This window comes from Cyprinodon tularosa, unplaced genomic scaffold (assembly GCF_016077235.1).
Source record: "Cyprinodon tularosa strain WSP-4 unplaced genomic scaffold, ASM1607723v1 ctg315, whole genome shotgun sequence".
In the NCBI taxonomy this organism is placed as follows: Eukaryota; Metazoa; Chordata; class Actinopteri; order Cyprinodontiformes; family Cyprinodontidae; genus Cyprinodon; species Cyprinodon tularosa.
In genome coordinates, this window is record NW_024039025.1 from 855,042 (window position 1) to 870,508 (window position 15,467).

Sequence of the window (15,467 nt, forward strand, 5' to 3'; positions counted from 1 at the left end):
TCATCATGTTTTTAGAAAAAAACATTTTTTTTCTGTCTTTATTTAAACTGGATTGGATCTCTTTTTTTATAATTTTTAAATTTATCACTATTTTTTTTGTTTCTCTAGGGCTATTTTTCCATCATGCATTTTATTATTTTTTTTCTTTTGACAGGGCCCTTGTTTTGACAAGTAAAATTCAACATCTATTCAAATTTTGATTTAATTTACAGTAGTATTGTTGATTATGTGTTAGTCTTCAAGCAAATTCATCATAATTACCTTCACTGATGCAAAAAAAGAGACCCTTAAAAAAGTAAAAATAAAACATTACTGGAGTATTGCACTTTCAAATACTATATTTATTTTTCTCTTCTGGGATGAACAGTCTGATATATGAATCTACAGTAAGGCTTAACATTACATTTTCAGCATAATATTTCTCTTTTCATCTAAAAACCAAAACATACAAAAAGAACTTTAGCACCATATGTTATTAATAATATTCATATTGTTCCCAAAAATAGGGTTTAAGTACAACACTGGACATCAGTTTTGTTTGTTTTTTTTTCCAAAGAACAAAGGGGATTCAATAAAACAGTTTACTTACATTTTATATTCACCAACAACAAAGAAATCCCTTTGTATATGTTTTTGTCTCACAACATAGGCTGCATCTTTCCATAACCGTATGAAGCTGCATCGTGTAGCAGCTCTATGACCAACTTTTTGAATACCCCGGATAAATCAGGTACCTCCCTGGAGTATTCATGGAACACACCAACAAGCTAACACAATCAATAAGTTGATTAAATATAAACAAAGCCAAATTCTCATCACTTTTCAGAACAATTCCAAAAAATTTAGCAGCAATATTAAGACATAGTTGCTTTGTTGAAATATCAAATTCAGTTTTGAACAAAATATTACAGCCGATTCTACAATAGCGAAAGAATAAAAACACACATAAAGGACATATAGGTGACAGGAACTTACGACACAGCAATCACATTCTATATATATTTTTTATAACCCAAAGTCCAGTTTCAGATGTACATTTGTGCTCCTTTGCTTTTGCTTAAAAGATGCACTTTGTCATCTGCCAATTTCATTCTCTCAGAGAAAAAAAAAAGAATCCTAGTGCAGACAGATTTATTGCAAAATAAAACCCCACTCTATGTTGAACCCAGTAGAATAAACATTATTCAAGCAGTAAGAAACTGTAGTCTTTTTTTAGTGAAGGTTGGAAAATTAAAATGGCACCATTGAGAGTTGAGTTCTGCTGTAAACTGTGAGGATTTGAGGTGCTGGCTGCAGAGCATTCTAAGACTGCAAGTTTGTGTGATGCAGGCTATTTTTTCGGTTTCGCTGCAGGTTAATGCTCTTGGAAAGCCAAAAAAATGGAACCTGCAGTCTACCTTGGTAGCACCTTTTTAAATGTAAAATTTTCCAGCACCAGGTTATTGACAAAAAAATACAGTAGGAACACAAGTGGAAAAATAAATGCTCTGATTTACCATCATGACACCCTTCTTGTAGTAAAAACGATAGTTGTGACTAAAAGCAGGTTTAAACACTACAGTGATCTGCTGCTACACATTAATGTAGAAGTTGAAAGGTCGTTTGAGTACTGACATGCTAAAAGCTGAGGGTCACCTGACAACAAGCCCTGGAAGGCATGCAAGGAAGTGGAAGAAAATATGAGTATTTAAAAATAATATAATGATCTACCTCTTTTATCACTGAAAATCCAACAGATTTTTTCATTTTTTTTTTACACATTTTATCATAAACTTCCTCCAAATCACGGGAATTGTTGTTTTGGCTGAAGAACTCCTTCACAAATTCAAAATGCTTGAAAAAAAAAAAAAAAAAAAAAAAAAAACAGCTGCAAGAAATAAGAGGTACATGCATCAGCAAATAATTGTTGAATTCACAGCAGTGATGTGCTAAATAAACATGGGCCACAGTACAATGCCTTGCAAAAATATGCATTCCTTTTATTTGTTCAACTTTTTTGAAATTGTGCTTTTATGTGGGAAAAAGCTAAAAGTATTGTATTATTTTGACATCTAAGGAAAAATACTGGAAGAACAGAAAAATTCTCCCCATATACATTCAAATAAAACCAATTGCTTTCGGAAGTAAATATAAATCCAGCTGATCTCCGGATGTCGTAGAGGTCAGTTAGAGAACATTAGTGAACTAAAAGCTCCCATAAGGCACACCTAAACCATCAGGAAAAGAAGGAATTCACCAGAGAGCAGACAAAACACCTATATCAACAGTTTAGATGGGAGAATCTACCGAGAGAATATATTGTATTACACTTCTGTTATATAATCCATGTAGAGGTCTTAACAAACGTATGGAAGAAATGGCCTCGAGACCAAAACAGACATGGTGATGGTGGCACCATACTACCACTTATATGAGCTAAATATAGGGCCATCTAGGAGAAAAACCTGGTAATGCCTTTAAAAGACAAAATAACATTAGACAACACTATAAATGTAGCCAGTGCTGCAACAGTTTCAATCAGATGTATTTGTGTATTAGAATGGCTAGGTCAAACCTAAAATGCAATTGATAATTAGTTGTGAAACTGAAGCCTACTTAGTTTAAATAGTTGGGGAAAAAAAGTCTGAAAAATCTGGTAGAAACGTTCTAAAACATTTTTTTCATCCACCTTACAAAAACGCTGGTCTGGCGAAAAATGTGAAACTGCTTGAAGGGGTATGAATACTTTTGCAAGGCGCTTTGAAAGTTGACCGGCTTGATCTGATCATCATGGTGAGCATGATGGCTTATGAAAAGAAAGTAAAGTAAGATGCTGGCATTATGTTTATACCTGCCTGACCAGGCTGGACTGAAGCACCCAAAGTAACAAGGCACAACAAGGACTGAGATAAACAACCTTACAGTTCAGAAGCTCTTGCTGTGTGTTGCTGCTATCAGGAGTTCTGGTTTGAAAATGTATCCTGAAAGAGATCTTTGTAGAGGGTTTTCTTTATGAATCTATCTGTGGTATGATGAGTATCTTCCTAAATACTGCATTCTAGTGTAAACAAAAAAAGCTTATATAAAGCTTAGATCTTTATAGCCATGTAGAATTGAAATATAATAGGAAACACAAAAACCTCCAACATAACGCTCAGCTATTATCTGGCTAATCATTGGTTACAGAATGTAGCAGAAGGGGGTTGTTTGGTAAAAATACATAAAATATACTCTATATTCCATACATTTTTGAGTTGTGCATTTAAACTCATTCTAGTCTTAAAATTAATCAAATTTCTTTTACTTCTATTTTAATGACACAGTTACACAAGCATAACTATTATGAATTATACAACAGTTACCATAAAATGAAATCGAGCCCAGTCTAATATCATATCATAAGTGGAGGTATGTTAATACTGCTGTACAGCCAAAGCCCATCTCTTAATTTGTTATTCCACCTAGACACAAACAGACAGGGAAAAAAGGATGAGTCACAGTGTATTTGCACCTGATTTGGACATGTGTCCACCTATGGAAAAATTCTGCAGTGTTAGGACTGGATGCACTGCTTATCAAGCAGCCAACTAACTAACAAACAAAGAATAAAAAAGGGCCAAAGTAAATGAAAAACATCAATGCTTCTTAGAGGAAAAAAATCCACTCTGGAACTGGGAGGTATAACCCCAGCCAAGGAATTACCCAGGATGGAATACAAAAAGCAAACAACACATTTCAGACCCTAAAGTATTCGCCTGGGAATGAGAACTGCATTGAGACACCCCTGAGTCAGCTTTGTCAGTGGTTCTGGTTGTTAGTCCTGAGGAACACCTCTATTTGGCTATTGTTTTTCTTTTTTTTTCTCAGCGTTACAATATTTATTAATTAATAACTCAATATCTACCTATCAGCATGGCTGTTTCTTCACTAGGCAGATAAGCAACTCCATTGACTATAATAAAATTATACAGAACTTAAATGTTTGCATAAAGATGAGCATCAATCTGGTGTGCTGACTGTTTCCTCCCCTCTTGCTAACCCAACAGTCCTTAAATACTCAGGGCTGAAAAGTGATAGACACGGATTGGTTATTGAAACTTTTAGTCATGGCAGTGTATCTCATTGCAAGTTCTCATGTCAGGATATCTGTTATTTAAGCCTCAGCCCTGTCATTCATTCACCAGTGTTTTGCAGGGGTGTGCCAAGGCCCTGAACAGTAGAGTCGGGGAAGAGGGCGGAGCAGCAACCAAGGATGGAGCAAAACATTCAGCAAGAGAACAGCACCGTGGGAAAGGTCTATGGACGGATGAGCGTACGCCCACAACCGCACGTTATCTAATCAATCCCTGCAGAACGACCTGTCCTCATGTTCTTTTCCATCCCTGGCAAAAAAAGACAAAACAAAAGCCCTCTTTGACCTCTTTACCTGGGACTTACAGGGCATCTGCTTTTTTTTTTACAGTACAATGTTAGCAGGCACACAATGCCACAGCTATGCTTAATGCTGGTAAAGCCAGGAAAGGGGGATCTCTGTGTCGTAAAGGGCTCTTGGGAAACACCTGCTGGTTTCCATTTGTAATGTATTAATACTATGCTAAAATCATGCCCAAAACAACAACATAGAAACTACATTTTATATATGAAATCAAGTTTAAAATGCATTCATTGTTCTCTTGAATTATTCAGTAGCCCTCTGTGGGAATTTTTAGTCAAGCTTCTTTGACTTAGAAGGCATGGTTCCACGAAGACACACATACATACTTTAAATATATATATATATATGTTTCCTTTTTTAAGATAGGGAGAGAGGATTGTGGTTTTCCGTGGGGTATAAGTGGTCGAGAGCTCAAACAGAATCAACCAGGAGAATTTCTTAACTTTATAATTGCTCCACAGCATTCCAGTAAGGATTGCACAGTTCTTCACAGACCCATTCAACTGGTTAATCGGGGTGAATAAATTACAAAGACAGTACTTTAAGATTTCATTTGGCTTTGTATCAACATGCCAGCAAGAGCCAGAGCAGTCACACACGGTTTTTAAGGTTATCACCTCTTGGAGGGCACACAGTTGGTAGAGAGTGCACCTTTTAAGGTTTAGGTAATGGTAGAAAAGAGGATTTTGGTAAAAATATAATGCTGATAACTATAAATGTTTACAGTGAAGTATAATCACAGAGAAATATCTGAAATCAGTGTTTTAAATTAGCCTTTGCATCTATCAAGTGAGTACTAGTACTACATAAAGAACATTTTAATAACAAAATAATAGTAATAGGGAGGTTTTACTCTCCAGTATTCAAACGGGAATGGTGGAGGATTCCCTGAGGGCTGTCTTTGTATTCAAAAATCTGTACTTTATTTTGCATTTGTAACCTTTTACTCTTAAATAAATACCTGGATTACAAAAAAATAAGTCTATGCAATGTGCAGTCTTAAAAGAGTATTCAACTTGTGCATATTATGACACTTGTCACAATTTCCATAATGAATAATTTGAGTAATGTGCTTCTTTTCTTTGACTTATGGCTTTTATTATCAAATGGTTTCTATAAGTTTTTTGTTCTGATGCCATATTTCATAAACAATCTGTTGCTGTTTGCCTCCACTAGAGGGCAGTCTGCACCGTAAGAGAAAAATAGTTAGAGAGTAAAATAGATTGAGGATTATTTTTGTTATTTACCATTAAGTGAATTTTCAGCTGTGTTGTGGGGTTTTTCATGAAACAAATCATGATTTGCATGAACAAAATAAATGTCTGAATATGATTATTTTGTGACTTATTGTTTTTCAAGTAAATACCTCACTGTGAATATATTTTGAATTCATTGCCTAAAGGCTTAGTAAACATTTTACTTGTCATATATCTCAATGACTCGCAAAGAAAATGGCAGTAAATGTTGGGGTGTGCAAAGACCTGGGCCCTGTGAGACTCTCCTCCATCATTCCCATCAGGCTTTGCACTAGTCCCATGTCCCAAAAGACACAAAATATGCCCTTCACAAATATCCACAGGTTGAATCACCAACACAGTATAACACATAAACACATTTCAGAATGTAACATTCATATGTTATTTACACACTCATTTAGAAGCCTCCTATATCAGTATAGAGAGATTTATCTGAGACATATACATTTATATATACTTATCAAATAGAATACTGTATCTTCATAATTTTCTTTGCACTATGAGTTTTTTTTTTTTTTTTTGTCTTCCAAAAAATAATTCTTGAATCTGTGTCTAGTTTGCTCTGTTAGGTTTTTGGTTGGCAAAAAACACGTCCAGGAAAACTGGAAAACCTTCAGATTATTGAGGAGTGATGAAGAGAGCCCGAGAAAAAATTTAATGTAACATCTGAGGAGAAATGAAAAGCATGTGCATCATTCTGAGTAAAAGGTGGAATAGAGCTGTGGGAAGGACCTTCAGAGAGAGGATTCGTACTGTAGAAGTTCATAAAGAAGAGGACCGTCCCTATACCTGATGCCCACCGCATTGGGGCTAACAAACTGCAGTACATTTATGGTCCTGCGCAGTCGTCGATCGACGAAGTGTGCGTCCCAGGCTGGGTAGCGTTTTCTGGGCATATCTATTTTAATAAGCGGGCCCTCAGGTGGGATAGGCCTGCCCGATGCATCTACAGGCTCTGTGGACCTCACTTGGAAAACTGGAAGGCATGTGTCTGTAGCTGTTTCATCTAACCCCATTTGTTCCCCTGCCACGCCTCGTGTAGGGGTAGCCTGGGAGCCACGAGGCCCCGGCGTGGGAGCCATTGGCTCAGCTTCAGGTGGTAACGGGAGGCCCCATAGCAGCTCAGCACAACAGGAGCTAGCCAACATCCTCAGTCGGGGACCCATGGGGTGTAGGACCCCATAGTAGAGAATCATACAGGCCACACCTGAGGCAAAGCACAGGAAGACGCCACAGATGGCAAAAGAGGCATAGGCGTCAGTGGCAGCTGGATCGCGGTATGCGTACCAAAGTGAGGTCAGGATAGCGTTCTCCAACAACACAATAGTGTAATAGGCCACCATTCTGTAACGTGTCCGACCCTCACGTACATTGAACCAGCAAAATATGTAGACAACCCCCACTACCATGTTGAACAGTACTTCTTCCCATTTAGACATGCAAAAGTCAGTGCCGCCATGGATAACCCAGAAAGCCATGGCACACCAATGGAGCACCACAAAAATGCCAAAGTAGATGTGGAAAACCGAGGCAAAAAGGGCAAAGGAAAGCACCCGTGAAGAGATGGTGAAAAGGCGCCAGAACAGGTGCACCAGGGCACCTCGGTAGCTCATGCTCTTCTTGTCATCACGGGAGTCACGGAGGAGCTTGTGGTAGGAAGCTAGCACCCAGGCCAGGGACAGCAGGGAGGACATGGCAGAAAGACCTGGAAATGAAGAAAAACATGCAACATCAAAAACAGGTAAAGTAAAAACTATTCTCACATATAAGTCAGTACTGTTTTTAACATTAAACCATACATCTTGGAAGCTATTATTAGTTAGCATAAAATTTTGCCGAAAATAAACTGCTTTCTTTCACTTATGCTTTCACCTAGCTAATGCCAGCAACAGTAGACCACTTTTCACTATGCTGTCAGCTACCTTTGTCTAGTTGTCTTTCTCATGTTTTTACATGTCACATGATTTCAATTTGGGATAAGAAAACAAATTTATCTACCGTGACAGTAAAAAAGATGTGCCTGAAAACAGTTGAAGAAGAAATGTTTTTAATATAGAGAATAAATGCCCTTTTTTTTGTTATTCTGTGTTGACGGAAAATTTGATTTCTTTGATATATTGTTGTATGCTATTTATTCTCTAAAAAATTATTATTATTATTTTTTTTTAACTCAGTTTGTTTCAGATTCAGGCCACAACATGTCTGAGTGAGGGGTGGTTATAGACAAGACATACCTTTTCCCATAACAAAACCACATACTTTCTCAAGGTAACTGTTTAACCAAAGTGTCTGTGATTGTTTTGACTCTTCCTTTAAAGCAAGTGAACAACTTTGCCTAAGTCAGAACAAGGCAGACCCGTGAATGTGAATGTCTTGTTCTCCTTTACTTTGCAAAGTAAAAAAAGTCCCAACTCTCCATTAATTTAAATGGACTGTATAGTTGAAAAAGTTTTTTCACACCACATCTGAAATACCAAAGGAATTTAGGATTTCAATTGGATTTTCTGGCTCCTACGCTCAGAAAACATATTTTATTTTAGTCAGAGCAATCCATCTCCTTTTTTGACATAATGTTCAATGTAAGATCATTACCCATTTCTCACACCGTCAATATCTGTTCAGTGTATTTAGTGAACAAATGCAGTTTTCCTAAAACATCTATAACAGGTGAAACACCAAAAAGTCAGAGGGACAACCCACAAATTGATAAATGAAGGAGAGTTTTCTGCAGAGCATTATAACAAATGATAACATTTATATAGGCTCAATAAAAAATCACTGATTGAGTTGCTTTTCTCTAGGAATCATATCGAACATGGAAACTAGACTTCTAAAACCAAATTCAGGAACAATAGTAAAAGATTTTGGAAACTGGACTGATGGATATTGGACAAACACCGATACCACAGATAATTTTTTTTGTTTTGTTTGATTAGCTTTTAAAAGCAACATCTCTAAATAGCAACTTAAGCTTGTATATGGCATATTGTGCAAAAAGGAACAACATATTCTGACTTTCACACATTTATCAGCTTTCAAAGTACTCATGAAAACCCCTTACACTGCAGCCACTCAGCCTTGTTGCTCTGGATCATGATGCAGAGCTGAAGCACCAACTGAGGGGCGCTATGTAAGAAGGTCTCCAGTAGTCGCAGCATGTTGACATCAGCATACTCGTACATCATAGCCCAATAAAACTGCCTCTGGTTCTCCTTCTGTCTGTGACTTTGTATCCCAAGATACATGGTGCGAATGTACCTAAAGAGAAAAAGAGGTTTTAAAATTAGACACTCAAGTATTTTTATGCCTTTTAAACACATTACAATATAAGAGAGCGGCACATTCTTCACCATAAATTAAAAATAAAAAAATCAAACCCCCTTCTCTCCTGTTACCAGACTCTATAATGCAGCACTATAACCACAATAACTCCTGTAACGACCACTGTGCAACTATGTTATAGTTTTTATTTATTGACTGTGCAATATTCTGTGCAATATGCTGACTGTGCAATATATGTGAATATAATAGTCATATACCACTACCTCACCATTGTTCCTTACCTACTACACTTTAATGTAAAAGTCAATCCACCTGTATATAAGCCATCCTGATTGTACATGTCTCCTCAAATCTCTGTGTTACTCCCTTGTATTTTTTCTTTTATTTCTTTATTTCTTTTATTTATTTATTTTTTATTCCTAATGCACCTTTTCCTAATCTAATCTTATCTTAATGGGAGTTAAACTCCTATATCATAATTAAAAAAATATGAAACAAAGTTATTTGTTAATTTAAAACAAAAAAATTATAATTTACACAAGCAGCTCTTTTTAAGATCTATTATACAGAAGAAAACTAAGAAGGAGAATTAGGAAATTGTAAAGAAACACTGACAACAGTTTAAATGCAAACGTTTTAATCCATATTTATGTTTTGATAATGTGTATGTAGGATTTTGAAACAAATGTCCTTCTGTTAATAAACACTTGATGTGAGAGCAGTCAGCTGATAACATTATAGCAGCAAGGGAAGAAATTGTCTAGGAGCAGACCACCTTTAAATTTGCAAAGGATCTGAAGTAATTCCCTGCATGTGAGAAACAGATTCCATGTAGAAAAAAAGACAACATTCTTATTAGTAGTTTAGTTCTAAGCACGTATTCATGTCTGAGATTTCTAGTCTGCAAAGAATTTCCTATAATTTTACTAAACATGTGAATCAAACGAAGGAGTCCAAATGTCTCCTATCTCTAAATATCTCTCCTATCCTGGCTTCTCTTCATTGGCTTCCTGTTAAATCAAGAATAGAATTTAAAATCCTCCCTCGCACATATGAAGCCTTAAATGGCCAAGGTCCATCTTATATCAGGGATATGATTGTTCCTTATGTTCCTAACAGAGCACTTCGCTTACAATTTGCAGGTTTACCAGTGGTTCCCAGAATTTCCATAACTACAATGGGAGGCAGAACTTTTAGTTACCAGGCTCCTCTCCTGTGGAACCAACTACCAGTTTTAGTCCGTGAGGCAGACACCCTGTCTACTTTTAAGGGAAGGCTTAAAACTTTCATTTTTGATAAAGCTTATAGTTAGAGTGGCACAGGTTATCCTGAGCTATCTATATAGTTATGCTGCTATAGGCTTAGACTTCTGGAGGACATAGGCACCCCTGTTTTTATCAGTTTGCTTCATTCTATCTCTATTCTTCCATGCTGCAGAATCTGTTAGTTTAGAATTTAATGGTATGTTCTCTCTGCCTTTTCTCATTGTAGCTTTGCCTCATCTGTTCCAGTTTGACGCCACCCTGGAGAGAAATATCAGCTGTGCTGCTGCCATCAACACCTTTGTTTATAGATGTTGGAGATCGGCCTGTTTTTCTAGTGTAGTCCTGTTTCTCTGACTGTGACTAGCTGCATGTGCTCTCTTCATCCTCTGACATGGGAGTTGGCTCGGAGCTCGTCTGCCTGGCTGTGTGTTTCGTTGACAGGGGCCGCCTTTTACAGTTGCTTTTTGTATCTCTGCTTCTGTCTCCTTGAACTCCAGTTGGCCTCAGCAGATGTCCGCTCACACTGAGCCTGGTTTTGCTGGAGTTTTCTTCATGTTAAAAGGGATTTTTTTCCTCTCCACTACAAGCATGCTTAGTGTGAGGGATTGCATCCAAGTCAATCAACTGGTTTTCCTTAGATAGAAAACGTTGAATCAATGTGGCTTTATTATCTGGTGAACTGTAAAGTGCCACAAGATGGCAAGTGTTGTGAATTGCCGCTATATAAATAAACTGAATTAAACTGAATTGAAATGTCTGCAAACAGAAAAATACCACAGCAAGTAACACCCAAACCTACATGTATGTTGGCCCTCTTGAACTCTATGTTACAAAATACATAAAATGGGAAAATTGGACTTGTATTTTGAAAAACATCAAGTCTTGTAATGTTTTTGAAGTCATGATCCTGTCCTTGGGGCACTTTTTGGTTCTGTTTTTTTTTTGAGTTTTCATTTATGTCATTCTGCGTTTTCTTGGCTTTATATTATAGTTTTCCAATTACAGTTAGCGATGCTTTCCCTGGTTGCTCTTTGTTGCCCCCTTGTGCCCTTTTCCTTTCCGCTTGGCTCCTTTCTAGCTGCTACTGTCCACTCCTGCTCCCAATTAACTGATGCCTCCCCTCTTGGTTCTGTTCCCCATATATAATTCTCCTCTGCATTTCATCAGTGCTGTTTTTTTCTTCTGCTCCCTAGTGTCTCTTGGTTTCTTTGGTTTCCTGGTTATCATTTTTGGATGTGTTTCTGTTACCATTTGTTAATTCATTAAATCAGCAAAACTCATCTCTGCCTCCTTATATCCGCATTTGGGTCTTCAACCAACTTCTACCTAACCTGACATAAAGTTTTACTTTTTATTGTTCTCAGTTTGAAGGGTGCATTTGTCTTGGGATCAAGCGCATAAAAATTGATCATGTCCAACTGCATTGGATACAGTTCATCATTTTTATCATTTTTTGGTTGTTAGTTCTCCATTAGTGTCCCAAGGAATAGGGGAACTTAAAAGAGGTGTAATAAACATGTACATTACAAAAACTACAAATCCAATTTTCCATCCAGGAGTACATGGTTAATTTTTCAGGCATTTTATGTTTACAAAGCCTTTCCAATAATGCTTCAGGGTGATCAAAAACGGATCGAGGTCTAAAAAAAGCAAGTTAATTTAGATGCACAATTTTCCTTGTTTTAGGAAAGTATGTAAGGGGATGTAAACAGAAGCATATATTTTTTTCTTTAAGGTTTCTCTACAGGATCAATGCTTCCAGAAAATTTATGATGCACTTATATGTCCAGAGGTAAAATTTGACATTCGATGACATTTTCAGAGATACTGGTAAATGTCAGATAGTACAAGACAACTCCACTCCCTCACCAATGACTGGCCATACGCAACATCTCCATTTATGTTCAGGAGTTTCACTTGACTTACCACAGAGATGTCTCACTCACTACTCTGTAAGGTTTCCAGTTGTTTATCTTCACAACTTCTAAAGATGTAGGCTCATGTGTGCAGGTATATTCTACATGTTCAATAGATTCTATATGTTTAAAGGTCACCATCCATCAAGAAAAAAGGAAAATACAGTGAGAAATTTGTTTCTTCTAATGACACGCAGAATCTATTTTCCTGTAAAATAATTTACTTATCAGGCCATAAGCTTACAAACAAGACCTGCTCTCCACTTTCAAGATAGAGGTTCTGTCTACAGTCGTTATAAAGATCCTTGTCCTTTAAGATCCTTCTCTGTTAATTTTTAAGAAAATCCTGGACACAGTGTCAAGTATAACCGCTGCCAACCATCATATCCAAACATTTTGTTATCAAATATTTAAAACAAAATAAAATGCTTCGCTTTTTACAGTGTTATTTTGTAATCATAAAACCCCATTTTTTCCTGGAGAATACTAGGCTTGCATTTGGAGCCACTGTTCTTATCAATCAGACAGAAACTCGTCTGAGTCCTTCACGGTTTTCAGAAAAATGTCTTTGCTATATAAAAAAAGTTAGCATGGATGGATCTGTATGGCTCTAGTGTAAAAAAATGCTATGAGCATTTGGTGTGACAAGAAAAATGTTGTATTAGTTCAGTACGCTCACAATTTCTTCTCAGCTCTGGTTCACTCTCAAATGGTTGATGCTATTCAGTGAACTTCAGCAACACAAAATCTACCAACATCCTTTCATCTCATTATTCTTTGATTATTACAGTGGACAGATTTACAGATAAACAATATAAGTTGTTGATAAAGTCTGTCCCTGGATTTGCTTGGCAAGCTCCATTTTAGCAACTGGAAAAAACTTGCTTGGCGTGCAATGAGATTGGCTGAAGAGGTTGAACCTCTGGAGAGGAAACTGACTGAAATGAGGGGGCAGTAAAAAAAAAGTAGTGTGAGGCTTTCAGCTGTTTAACCAAAGCTGCAGATAAAAACTGAACTCAGTTGACCACTCTTATAAAGTTCAAATAAAATAGGCACTTAAAATAAGCATACAACTTTTTAATATTTTTTTTATTTTTCCTATAGTATTTTTTCTTATTTAACAATGTTGTTTCTGATTAGTTAGTAAAGGAATTATTATCTCCAATTAGTTTGCATTATTGGCAACATGATTTAGTTCCATTTCATTGCTGTACAAAAGGACAAAAACAGTTGCTATAATGTTTAAGATGAAAACGTTTTTAAACCAAAAATAACTTTACAAACTATAATGTTCTCTTGTTTTTCCATACCTCAGCTATTGTGTAGTAATAAGGGTGGATAATTATAAAACAATGATCAATCCTTTAATCTTACTTAAAAAGAAAGCAATTAGAATATTAATAAAGCTGAATATTTTACCCCAACGAATCTATTCTTCATTAAATCAAAGATATTAAAAAATAGACCTGATTGATCTGAATACTGCGGTTATGTGTAAGGCACACAAATGCATGTCTCCACATGGCAGTACATGTTCAAACTAAGATAGAGTCAATATAATTTGAAAGGTCCTAGCATGTTTCTGAAAACGAAGATTAAAACTAATAAAAAAAAGCATGTGCATTTCAGTAACAGAGGTAAATTTATGGTATCACCTGGATAATAATTTAAAGGCCTGTACCTCAATCAAAGGATAAAAAAATCTGTTTAAATTCAACACTATAGATACATATAAAGCTGTAGTAGAAGGATGGTCACTAACATGGAATAGTAGTAAAATTGTCTAAGATGTAATAATGCATACTAAAATAACGGAACTAATCACAGAATTAAGATAAGAAACATTTTAAGAATAAAAAAACCTTCTATTAACTGTAATTTCTCATCTTTATTCCATAATAACGAATAATCTCAAAAATGAAGGACAACAATCACCCACTACCTTATGAAAAACAAGACAAAAGACATTTTAACGTAACCGGGAAAAAATACACAGAAAACAGCTATCGCTTTGCTTATTTTTTTACACTCATCTGTACTCTCAAAACATTAAGAAATGTTTGTGTCTTTATTTCTTTTTATTTTTCTCTCCATTTACTGTATTCGCTTGATATACCTGATCCAAGGAATAGAAATGGGATATATATAAGTCTTACTTCTGCCTACATACTTTTGTTCAGTGTCCATAACTAAAAATGACATGCAGTGTTCTAATCACCATAAGAAAACTGAACTGACCTGATAAAAAAGGTACTTGCATGATATTTAAGGTGAGACAGTAAACTGTTGGGAGCTTAATTGGGTGTTTTTGAGCTGTTTGAATGGAACCATCAATGGCTGTGTGGTTGGGTAGTTAATTAACCACATCGTTACTGAATATCACTACCAAAAATAATAAATGGATGTGTTGCTTAACCTAATGCTGTAAATGAACATATTAAGTGCACCAGTGTGAAGTTTTGTTGTGGTACAGATCTCACACTAATACTGCTTCATGAAAACAATCCACATGACTTTAGGTTTTCCAAGCATTATAATCACAAGGATCCAACAAGAGCGATTACATAGTTTCTCATTTAACGACTGTTCTTCCATCCATACTCCTTTTACATCAGAATTAGTGCAAATACATGAGTTGTTTTTTTTTTTTCAGATACATGTTGACCCACTTAAACAAGTCAATTAAATTTATTTCACTTTGCCAGCAGAATGTTTACCCTCAGGGCGCTTGGGGCTCCGCACACATTCGCAGAGCTACGCTAACATCCAACCACTTTGAAAGTGCACTGCACACTGCAGGATGTGATGGGCCATGGCTTCTGGTAAGTGCAACTCTTAAATAATAAAACTGATGAAGATTTATTCACCTTGGGAGAATATAGACACGTAGAAAGGAAGCTGTTAGCTCTTTGAAGCTGTAAAACTTGACATTGTATTTTTTTCCTTCATTGCTGCCAGTCTCCAAGTTTCAAGATGGGACAATAATATTTGGTGCACATGTGTTTTCTAAAATAAAAAACTCCTGCCTTAGCCTGTACACCTGGGTTACTGCACACTAATCATGGCCCGTCATGCTGAAATACTAATATCTGGACTTAGTTCTCCATAGTCTTAGACTGAGCAAAATGGCATTAAATAGTATTCAGTAGTATTCCAATCTCCAAATCCCTGCTGACTTAAAACTACTCAAACACCCATTTAGCCTTTGCAAAGAGAGAAACCTCTTGATTAGGGTGGAGGTGGGGGTAATCTGTGAACTGTACAACGTTGCACTGTTGTTCTTTTTCAATGTGTGCATCCCACTACATCTGGTGTAAAGCCAACTGAACATTTT

At 36.4% G+C, this 15,467-nt stretch overlaps 1 protein-coding gene across 1 annotated transcript in view; it reads right to left on the reverse strand.

The window, feature by feature from the left end:
- Positions 1-320: 320 nt before the first annotated feature.
- Positions 321-15,467, reverse strand: part of xkr6b (XK, Kell blood group complex subunit-related family, member 6b) — a 94,843-nt gene continuing 79,696 nt past the window's right edge. The window contains exons 2-3 of the mRNA XM_038292645.1: positions 8,732-8,928; positions 321-7,375 (exon numbers count right to left, since the gene is read on the reverse strand). Of these exons, the coding sequence (XP_038148573.1) occupies positions 6,405-7,375; positions 8,732-8,928 (1,168 nt within the window). The 3' untranslated portion in view covers positions 321-6,404. The remainder of the gene's footprint in view (positions 7,376-8,731; positions 8,929-15,467) is intronic.